Genomic DNA, 12012 nt, shown 5'->3' with positions numbered 1-12012 from the left:
TCCACAAGGCCAAACATTGGCGCACATTGATCCAATTGTGGATGTCCATTGCGTACCTGAATCTGAACCCCTCCAAGACACAATCATCACAGCTGGCCAGCAGCACCAAACTCATTGGCATTCACTCCAGGCTGTCTGCTATTAACATCAAGGACTTCACTACCCAGATGCCCACCTTTACAAAGTACCTTGGCTTAACTGTTGGCACACATCTCTGGTTCAAACATCACATAGCACGGAAAACACAAATTGCTTGTTATATACTGTAGTCCCAGTGGGAAATGAATCCCTTCAGCCACAACATAATGTAAGATCTGCTGTCTAAGCCTTGGTCCCCTCCCACCTGTGAGGTGCTGATGCCATTTTGTAAGCCCTTCTGGTGACTACCCTGTGTCCAGCATGCACCGGCACCACTTATCTGGGGACTCTGCAAATGAGACCACATCACCCTAACACTCATGGAACTGCAATGGCTCCCACTGCAAGCCGGTATCATCTTGAAATCCTGCTGCATCAAACATTGGTCTGTTCCCTTGAAGTCACCAAGCTACCTCATTGACACACTCTGCAGCTCTGGAGCCCCACAACACACCAGAAGTGTGGACATTATTAGACTTCTTCTCAGCTATTGCAGGAAGGAAAGATCCAGAAGACAGCCCTTCTCTGCCTATGCCCAAAATCTCTCAATCCTCCCCTGTCAACATCAGACACAACCCCACACTGTTACACCTCAGGAACGTGCTGAGGGCCCTCCTCTTCAATGTAAGACTTCTCCCTAACACCTACGGCAACACAACCTCTACTCGCCACACTACTTGAGACAGTGTTAGCATCTCCCCCATCACCTCACTTGTTTGTCAACACATCCCTTCATGACAATTGACCCCCTCCCCTGTAAACTCCCAGCTTAATTATGCCCCTGATGCCCTCAATGTGCACTACTCCCTATGGTTGCAAAACAATCCATTGCTTCCTTGAGGTGAGGTGGCTCCTTATGAAATACCCAAACATATCTTCAAGAACATTCAGTCACACCCATAGTAGTCTATTTTGTTTCCATAAGAATCCACACAGATGCCGCATAACTTTATTTATTTTATTTAATTGTTTTTTTATAATGTGCGCCTAATACCATACATGAGTTCGATTTCTAAGCACGGATCTGGGATCCAAACCTCTGTTGCTCTGCGTGGTCTTGCTTCCAGACTAGCTTGTTGCCCCTGTACTATCCTCCGTTCACTATCTACAGAAATAAACACTTCGGCCTTCTCCGTCATCACTGCAAAATACACCACAATTCCCTCCTCAGCTTACTGTGCTGCATGCATCAGGCTGATTAGCTTGCATGGCTTCTGAGAGAATGGAGTGTTGCATGCTCAGGCATCATACAGTGCCTACTCGCCATGGCATATTTGAGGATATGGCATGCAAGCATATCCTCACAGAAGTGAACATTACATAACACCCATGAAATGACCTAGTATTACAACAACCTGCACCAACAACAGTAACACGGATACATAGTGAGGAGACACACAGCAAAAAAACATGGTGCAGAGGTGTAGCCAAAATCACAAAGCCCATGAACATGAGAAACAATACACATAATCACACTTAATACTGTAGGACAACTCCCTTTATTGGTGACGGTGACCATCACCCATAATAAACATGCCTAAAGCCTATTTATACTGTGACAAATCCCCAGATGTCCTAACTTCTCCCCTAGAGGGAGCCCCTATCCATGAGACCAGGCAGGTGAGGCCACTGCTGGATAGTCCCCCTGGGGGTGATACTCTGTGGGTGAATCTCATGGTGAGGGAATCCCCCTATGGGATTAGTAATGACATGGGGAGAACATGGTAGCCCCATAGCTCACCTAACCCTAACACACCTTCCTACCCACCCTTCCACCAACACTTTACCTAGTCTTCATACATGTTTTTGCTACACCGCCAATATAGGTATTATGTGACAATGAAGAGCGTGGATACCTCAAGGGACATGTATCCCTTAAGTATAGAGATGAGGGAGAGACCAATTGTCTCATTGGAAGACCTAAAGATCAGTAATAGGATGAAGAAGCAGTGCGGAATCATAGAGAGGACTGGTAAGAACCTGAATGAATGGTCTACTTTTTCTCAAAACCTGATTGGGCAAAACCAATTCAAAGCTCAAGCAGGAAACCAGGAAGGGGAGCAAGGCCTACCCTGGAGAAACCACAATCATGGGGAACGCACGGCTCGGCAGAGAACCAAAGCAGCTACAGAAGAGCTTATCTGGTTGGCAGAGAGGTTTTTACCTGGTCTGACGTGGAAGGACCATCCAGTGAAGCAGCACAGCGAACGTCCAGGCAAGCCAGACAGACAGTGCAGTTACAGGAAGGTGCACCCTCTGAGAATCTGCAAGTGTCGCAGAGACACTGCAGCACGCTGGGACAGCCGAGAAGCCTAGAGAAACCTGAAACAGAGGACGGTGAAACCCGAGACTGACCTGGCAGATACTGAAGCTACAAGGGAAACTCTTGGGGGAAGAGGTAAGATTCCTAGCAAAAAGGAACTAAAGCACCAAGGGGAAAGAATCCCCAGAGTCTGGGACCTGCACCCTTTTATGAAGATCAAGCCAAGTTATCTTCATACCCACAGTCCCTGTCAGGATAGTGAACCAGGTCTGCAACATCAAAAGAGAAGAATCCCACAGGTCTCGGACCCACACCCTTCTATGAAGATCAAGCCAAGACATCTTTATAGTTACAGTACCTGGCAGGAGGGTGAACTAGATCTACTGCATCAAGTCAAGAGGAATACACAGATTTGTGATGCGCACCCATAAGATTGGGAACTCATGTGAATTGTGAATTTTGAAGTGCAAAACAAGCCAGGGGAAGGGAGGTACGCCCCCCTGAAAATATTGAACTGTGAATTGTGAAAGTCTGAGATGGGCTTGGGAGGAAGGGAGTCATTCTGCCTAGCCCATATGAACTGGACCACAGGCGAACATTACCCCCATGATTGAAACTGTTGCTCCTTGTGCAGAAGAAGGGAGTCATTCTTCTGGACCAAGAAGATCTGCAATCCTTGTCTTATTGTTTTCAAGTGTAAGGGATAGAAGTAGGCATTTTGACACGACAGTAGCCTCTTTTTATTTACTTACACATTCTGATCAACTCCTTAGTTCCTTATTAGATGCAGGGAAAACCCTCTTAGAGTTAGGGAGGGATTGGTTTCCTCTTCATTGTTGCTATGATAAAAGTATTTGCCAATCACCATGCCACCAATTTGTCAGACTCGTACTTCTGCACCCTCACACTACACCTATGAGTACCAAATGAGTGCACTCTTTGTAACTTAATGTCAACAGCAAGGCAGATGCAGGACATTGTACAGCCCATACCTTCATGTACAGCTGGTGTGTTGTGAGTGAATCTCTCACCACCTCCACCAAACATTGCTCCTCCTTAATAAGACTACAACAGAGAGAATATGGGGGATTAGGAGTGTATTCAGAAAGCTTTGGGTGTTTGCCCTGGGTAGATATCTACAAGATGTGGAATGAGATCTGAAATAAGAGTGGTGATTTGGTTAGAGTACGTGCAGGATTGTGCCCAACAAATGATACAAATAATACCCATTGTTGATTTACCCAATGCTTACCTGGATCCATGAGGCTGATGTGGCAAGCAAAATCACAATGCCAGTTATGTCACTGAATGAAACAATTTAAAACAAAATCCACAGGCATTACACAGGGAGTGCCTGCAGTACTGTGCATCTTCTAAGCAATAAGCACATTATTGGTCACTCTCCTTCCCTTGTTTGGACAAAAAGTCACGCGTGTCAAAAAAGGTATGTCACAAGGAACAGGTCTTCAAACCTCCACCTTGTTCACAGCATCCCGTGTAATGGAACAGGGCATGTTTACATTATAGGAGGAATGAGGGCAGGGGGAAGAGGACCCAGAAAAACGATCCTTTCACGTACGCATACATATCATGTGGTGACAACACCCAATACATCATGCACACATGTCACTCACCAGGTGTGGCTGCATAGATGGCCAACCCACCAACGCCCACAACCTGCTTACTAGTAATGAGCCAACTGGCCACCTCTTCGAAGGCCGCCATGGGCTGGAATCCTACTCCTGTACCCTGGGCAGAGGCCAGATTGTGGAAGAGATTGGCCTTGGTCCACCTACTCAGGCCCCCCTTCCTTTTGTGTGCCTCCTCAGCGGCGTGTTGCTCCAACACACAGGCATTAAATCATGTTGGTGACGTCCTGCTACAGTTTCCACAACTCTGTAACAGACAGGGTATTGCCAGTCTAAGTATAGAGGTCACCCTGATGCTCATGTAAGAAACTGTTGAGGATTTGCAGATCATTATCGAAAAGCGTTTTTCCTGGATGGGCCCTTCTCCCTGGCCTCTGCCTGTACGGGGATATTCAGGTCTTCAGTGGGATGTTCCCTTTTAGCCACTGTGGGCTTCAATGGTATGGGGGCCCTCGGGGCCTTTTTTGCCATGTTTGGCAGGTGTGGCCCTCATCCCCCTGGGACTCCCTCTCACTCATTCTGGGTTTCCCCCAAAAAATAACAAATTCACAGGACACCTGTGTTGTGCTTTGTAATTAACAACTTCTATGCATCCGTGCCTGTTGTAAAAAGCACCATGCAAGTGCAATCTGTTCATGCACCCATATTCATACCGGTAGGGGCTGATGATGTGCAAGTGCATTATATAATCACCTGCTGCTTGGTTGAGTTCCTGTACACACTTGTACTTTATAAGTGCTCCTGCCTTCTGCCATTTTTTCTGCCGCCCCCAACTTGTTTTGCCTTCTCTCTGCAAACCTTCTGCTGCCTGCTAATGCCTCACTGGTTCTTGGCCACTTGCACTGTCTTGAAGTGCCTACTTGTCCCTGACAGCCTGTTACCTACTGCTCGGGCCCTGGCCAGCATATCTCAGATACTGTCTGTTACCACCCCATATGGCTCATTAGGACTTCAGCACCTCCCTTGTACCATTGCAACTCCTCTGGAGAAGTGCAATCATGGCCCGGTGTCACCCCACCAGTCTCACCAGCGCTAAATCAGCTACATCATCCAGCACCCCTTGAGTGGTGGGGCTTAAGGCTGTCAACTTCTCTGCCACTGAAGAAGGCATCTTGGATGAACAGGTCCTGACCCATTATGAGTCCCTCTTCGATGCAGAGAAGCAGCTTGGGGCCTCTGCCTGTCTTCGGATCTGGGAAGAAATCATGGCAGCCATCGACTCAGAGGGGTTGGCAGTACGTACCCTCAAAACGACCAAGAAGCTCTGGAACGACATGAGGATCCGGAGTCAGAAGAAGGCGATGGCAGCCATTGAGGCAGGAGCCACTGTGGAGGTCACTGTGCAGGCTACCATCGGGTAGCCCCACGCTAACTGTGGACCCTGTAGAAGATCGCTGAAGGAAGACAGTACAGCATCGTTTTTATTTCGTGGATGAGGTTGCATGAAAAGTATATCAACCTGTACGCGCATGTTGCAAAACAAATCACTTTCGCTGCTGCCTCATTGGCACACTGTCACAATAGAGAAGGGCACACAGGCAAGTGGGCAATTTCTGAAGTAGTGTGTGAGGAAGGTGCCAATGCAAATAAGAGGGGCATGACACATGATATTTTTCAGAAGGCACATTACCCTCATTCCTTGACAATGTTGCTACAGTACTGAATTGAATGACATTGCACATAATACCGTGTACATTGCGCAGACATTATCCCATCTGGTTTGGTGGTCTGTCAAGAACCATGTCTCTTTTTAGACAATGAACAGTACAGAACTAAGTTTAGTTTCATAGCCAGCCAAATGCAGTGGAGATCTAATGGTCCTCCCTATCTCTACTGCTCACAGAACTGGGGCAGTACTGCAGGCAAATTTGGGCACGGAGCAACAGATGTTGCTAAATAGTACCGCTTTTACCAATGCCCAAGAAAAGATAAGGGAGATTACTAATCAGTTCGAGGAATTTACATTTGCTACATTATCCAAAAAGAGGACAACACTGAATAAGGACATTCAGGCATTCAAGACAGAGAAGGTTTAACTTTGCTTAGCAACTCGTTTCCTGGAAACCTGCAATACAGAGAGGTCACAACAAGCATGCAATAATCGGGGTGCTTTTAGAAAGTGGGTGACTTTTTGTCATACCAGCAGTGATTCTTCTTTGGAGGATCCGTATGATTGTAGTTGCGCCCAATATCCGCGTACACGGGGCTCAAGACCTTGTTTTTGTAAAAATAAAGGCTTCAAATGTACCACACACTGATGGGTCTAGGCACCTGGATCTTTATCTGAATGATCAGATTTCCTTTTCTTTTGACTGTGTAAACTTTGTAAGAAATATGTACTTTGAGTGAAAAAGTTTGTCAATAAACTGCAACATTCAATAAAAAAAATAAAAAAATATATCTTCTTTGCCCTTTTTTTGATTAAATCAGAAGGGTTACTCGATTTTTTTCTGAGGTAGGAGAGTTGAGGAGATTATTGTCTCAAACAATTCCTACATATAATTCATTGTTGGAGTAAATTGTCCCCTGTTCGTATAGCATACATAATCAACATGCCACAAGAAATAGCATTGTCGTGGGTGGGGACGTGTGATGGATACCCCTTTCCCTATTGGATGTCTCTACAAATGAAATGCTTTTATCCTGACTGTTTCAATATAATGAATGGTCTTCTTTAGGAGTACAGGATCTGTTTGGCCCACATTGTATTGCATGTGAAAAGCTATGTGTATGCCGTATGCCACCCGAAGGTGGCGAAGAAAGTTCCACCTTAAGCATGCGTGAACATCTTCTGATTATTGATGTGCAGTGTGCAGAGGAATAGGGATCTGTTACTGTAGATAGTTACTGTGGTGCATCTTGACCCCAGCAATGTTATTTTCTTCCGGGGCTTGTTCTCTTGAAAGGTAGAATGGAAAGGCTACACTTCAGAAATGGCCTTCACAGAATGTTGTCTTTATTGTCACGTTGGAGAAAAATTGATCTTGTGCTGTAATTATGAACGAAATGTGCTAATTCTTGTGAAAATAGCTCACATGTTCTTATTGACTTTGTCTCACAAAATTCATCTATGGAACAGAAGACACGCTCAGGAAGCATTTACTGCAACCGGCGGCCCAGAAGATTTACTCAAAAGCAAGGTCAGAGTGCTTTTTATTTAATTAGTTCTTTTTCTTTCAAAACAACACCTGTGTACCAAATTAAGCGACTTATTAGTACGAAAATGTATAATGCAAATGGTGTTTATATTTCTGCAGTTTTTTAATGTGTATCAAAATAACGACACTGCCATGAGATGTATATTATAACCATGTTGTTCTTATACCAAAAAGCATTCTGCTTGCCTTTTGCGTGCAGAACACGATATTGGAGACATTGTGATAGATGGCAAGAGAAACTAGCTCTGCTACCAGATGTTATGCATACACCAAGTTCTCGACTGCCAATCAGCAGACTTTCGAAGTATAAGGTGCTAATAATTAGTGCACTGCTTTTGACGTCGCCATCTTTACACTAGGCCCTATATGTTACGCAGAGTGTGATTCCCCTTGCAGTGGCGCCTCGCTTCACCTCAGACCTTTCTAACCCCACTTATAACTCGCAAAGGTTGAGGCGCCATTGGGGGCTATCACACGCGGAAGATGAGCTGGTCAACACAGGGCCTGTATTGGACTGCGGCTGCACCGTCACAAGGTGACGGTGATTACAGTTTTGAAATTATTTTGGTTGAATTAGTAAGGGGCAACATGACTCTCATATGGTCCACTAACTGGCATGTGCAACGTCCTGGCACACAGAAGGTGGGTCCTCGACTGCTATGGTGCATCCCCTTCAAACGCTCTGAATAAACAATATTTGTATTTGTATTTGGATGTTCATATAGCGCTTTACACCAAAGCGCTGCACAATTGAACAACTTAATACATAAAACATAAACAATATAACGGTAGAAGCAAATTACAATATGAATCAGTCAACAAAACAGTAAGAAGAGCAATTAACTGAAGGGAATAGGGAGAGTAGTGCAGTAGGACTGTGTGGGAGGGGGAGGGGTGAGGAGGAGAAGGGGGAGGGAAGGGGAAAAGGTGAGAGTGGGTTGGTAGGGGAGGGGAGGGAGATAATCAAGGGGAAAGATAAAGGAGGGAGGGGAAGGAAGAAGGGGAAGGGGTTTCAAGGCAGAGAATGGAGAAGGAGAGATTTAAGGGAGGTGCGGAATGAGGAGAAGGTAGGGATAGAGTGGATTGAGAGAGGTAGGGTGTTCCAGTTCAGGGGGGCTCAGAGTTGGAAGGAGCGAAAACGGGAGGGGGCACAAGGGGACGGAGGTACAGTGAGAAGGAAATGGTCAGCTGAACGTTCATGCCCCCCCCATTTCCATAGAACTGGCACAAGTTGCTCATTGTTGAGTTCCCCGTAATTTGGCAACGGCGGCCCGCTACGCTTACATTTCAATATATATACGGGTCTCGATGCCACATTTTCCTCGTTTGCCATGTATGCATGGAAGGCAGCATGTACAATGGATCCCTATGGAGCCTGCCTACTTTTTACTGGTGCAAAAAAACAGCGTTTGCTGTGGCATGAACACTTGTGAAAATGTGTGCAAGCGCAAATGCTGGAGTATTTGTATGGCAGAGAGGAAGAGAGGTGGTGGAAATGTAAGTCATGTTCCGCCCCTCCAATCGGCCATACAAATGCAGGATAATATGGAGTACCGGAAACGAAACTCGTAAAAGCCTTACCCAAGGCTTCTACACAGTTTGTTCACGTAACTCCAAGCTCACAATTTGCTAACATGTGTCTCTCAATGTAATGCCTCCGTCTGTATCTAGCGTGGCCATCGCAGACATGAGAGGTCACAGTCACCAGCACAGACATAAACATTTACTTCGATTTTACTCCTTGAATACATTGATGTCTGGATAGTGCTGGGGATACTTGATTGTTTTTACCTGATCCCAACGGAAAAAAAAGAGCTTAACTTTTCAGAGTTTGCGCATACATCAATGAAAAGAACACTCTGGATGAATATCAGCAAGTAAATAGTTAAGTTCACTTTATGTACTCTCTTCTCCTGGTATCTATAGTTTCACAAGGTTTATTGTGGATATTCACTTTCCATAGCCTTTTGTATTCTCTCCGTCACACTCCTCTACCCTCCCCCGCCATCGCAGGAAAGGTCTAGACCCAAACATGACAATGTTCACCTTTTCAACACAATACTATGGCAATCTTGAGTCCGATTCTGAGATCCACTCAGGTCAAGTCCATGATACAACGAAAATTGTCATCCCTTTCCTGTCATGTTAGTGACCCTGTGTTACAATCATATGCTTAGAAGAACTGTTCAACCGTGTTAACCTTTGGGCCAACAGTCAGTCCTAATATTCGGTGTCATTAGTTCACTGTCCTCCAGGCTTCTCCTGATCCATTCTCCCTATCAAAGTATTGGACTCCAGCCATGGGTGGATGGATGGGAGCCCTGACGCCCGGCTTGAGGACTGTCGTGCATGAAAGATGCTTGGGTCCGACAGCTAGTTTGGCAGATCATGTCCGCCCTAGACACATTCCGCTGCAGTTTCGGATGGTTCTACACTTCACCCCTTTGTCCAGCGTTCTTTCATTCAGCATTAGAAGTTCCCTTGAAGATTCAGCACATCGACTAGTTTCCTGCACTCTGGTGTCTTTTCTTCTGTGGGTTTGGAGCTTCGGACTGGCCAATCACAAACTGCACATGCTCAAACACCCCTATTCATTCCACCTTGCGTCAAGATGGAGTTCCTTTTAAACACCTGCTATAAAACATATCTTTTTGTCTCTGCTTATGTTATTTTTCTTCTAGAACAGGGGTCGCACCAAGACACACCATCTATCTCTCTTCAGTTTCTGCAATGTATGCGAAGCAGTTAATCCTCAAGTTACCACATCAATGTAAGGCAGGCACATTCAGTTCCTCACTCTCGCAATGATAATGATGTGTTATTTATATAGCGCCTTCAAAGCGCTTTACACAGCACATATTTACATACAATATCACCCAAACGAAATTGGTACTCATTTATCGACCTCGGAAGGATGAAAGGCTGAGTTGGCCTTGCCTGGATTCGAACCTGCGACCTGCAGATCACGCTCAGATCGCAGCAGCGAGCGCTCAACCCGCTGAGCTATCTTACCGGCATGAAGCACATAGTTATTCTTCACACTAAAATGTTGTAAAACCCTGAAGAAAAAAATGTGAAACTTGAGAAGGCCATTTATCAATTGGGAATTGACACTAGAAGATCCATCAGTAATTTCCAGCTAGAACAATGCATATGCAATCTGCTAAACAGGCATTTCTTTGCACTTTTCTATGACAGACTGATTAAAAAATGCATTGGATTGCAATACCCTATGACAATTTGTTTACACTTTCTTTGTTTTTATTGTTTTCCTAGAATGAATTTCATTTGTATCACCTTGTTTACCATGACAATCACAGCTGTTTATGCCTTCCTCTTTGATTCTTTGTCAGACTGATTGGCTGTATGAGTGTGATTGAGAGAGTATGCATTTAAGAATGATGATATTTATTTTTATTTTTTATTAAGCATTTAGTTATATTACACGTTTCCTGTCCTTTCATTCTCTGATCATTAGCCAAGAGATAACATTATGCATTTAAACTTCCCATTCTACTCCCTCTCCCCATTAGGTTCGACACCAGTCCTTCAAAGGTCCCTTACAGATGATTCAAAGTTTCATTTAGCGGCATCACATCTCTTGGCTTAGCACAATGCCTTCCAGACCGTCTCCATATGAGATTATTCCAATAGTATGCCTTCTGATTTCTGGCCAAATATCACATCCAGGAAAACTCCCCAAGCCCCTGTTACCCCTTGTACTAGACTCCGGGACAAACATTCCCACCATAGTTCGGCATTCAGGCCACATCCATTTCAATATGTCATAGAGTAGTCTGGTTCTTTCCGCTGTTAGGCCTCGACAAAATAGTGTCAGATGTTTCAGTGACTCTTCTTGTAATCTACAGAACCGACATTTATTATCTATTGCTTAAAATACTTAAAAAGGATTCTCTTCGTTCTTAAAATATTCAGCCTGATTCTCAAGATCAGATTTCTGTGTTTGGGGTTTGCTGATTTTTTCTGGTAATTCGAGGTGATGTTAGGGTCCCATGTCAGAGGATCAGAAAGGGTATGGGACTTGTACACTGCTCTACTTGTTTCGGTTTCTGGCCAGTCTGCACACATGATCACAATCTTGGTTCTCTTTGGATTTGTACATAAGGGTTCGACACTAATGTTAAGATTTAACATAATTTCCACACATTTGACTCTCCAATGCATCAGAGGCCAGAATGTCATTCCTTCACCCTCAATTTTGATGATCCTGTATTGCGCGGGGCAATGGATCTTCACCAATTTATGGAATGGAGATTTCCAGATTATTCTAGCATGCAGTGTATAAACGCTCAGTTCATGCCTAACAATATCCATTGGGACTGCTTTTGGTAGTCTCTACACTCACTTCCAGAATATTCCTTCAAGCTTTTCCCATATTTCCCAGGGTATTCCCAATCCAGCTTCACCAGCACAAGTCATAGTGGGAACCATCTTCTGATTATAGAAGTTAATGATTGGTTTGAGCGAGAATTTTCCAAACGTTCTCTCTATAATCAGTGCTTGCGCAGTAAGTTGATTCATCTTTGTCCGAAGATTGGCAATCCAGGGCTGTTTGCTACTGTCCAAACTGATTATTATGCCCAAATACTTTGTGGATTTTATTGTTTTCATTTTCATGTTACCCAAGCACCACCCATAGGATTTTCCTACTTTTGCATGCAGATTTCTGATTACCAAAATCTCAGATTTACTGATGTTAACTTTTTGCTCGTTCTGTTCCGCATATGACTGAAGAGCATCCAGTTTTGTTTGGTAGCCTACTGAATGTCCATTAATCCTTGGG

At 44.6% G+C, this 12012-nt stretch overlaps 1 protein-coding gene across 1 annotated transcript in view; it reads left to right on the top strand.

The window, feature by feature from the left end:
• LOC138511076 (trichohyalin-like) overlaps positions 1 to 12012 on the top strand; it is a 3831204-nt gene that overhangs the window by 1184398 nt on the left and 2634794 nt on the right. The window contains exon 10 of the mRNA XM_069626576.1: positions 7130 to 7190. Coding sequence (XP_069482677.1) covers positions 7130 to 7190 — 61 coding nt within the window. The remainder of the gene's footprint in view (positions 1 to 7129; positions 7191 to 12012) is intronic.

The sequence above is a fragment of the Ambystoma mexicanum genome, chromosome 6p (assembly GCF_040938575.1).
Source record: "Ambystoma mexicanum isolate Mex_15411 chromosome 6p, UKY_AmexF1_1, whole genome shotgun sequence".
NCBI lineage: Eukaryota > Metazoa > Chordata > Amphibia > Caudata > Ambystomatidae > Ambystoma > Ambystoma mexicanum.
This window is presented reverse-complemented; position numbering and strand designations above follow the sequence as displayed.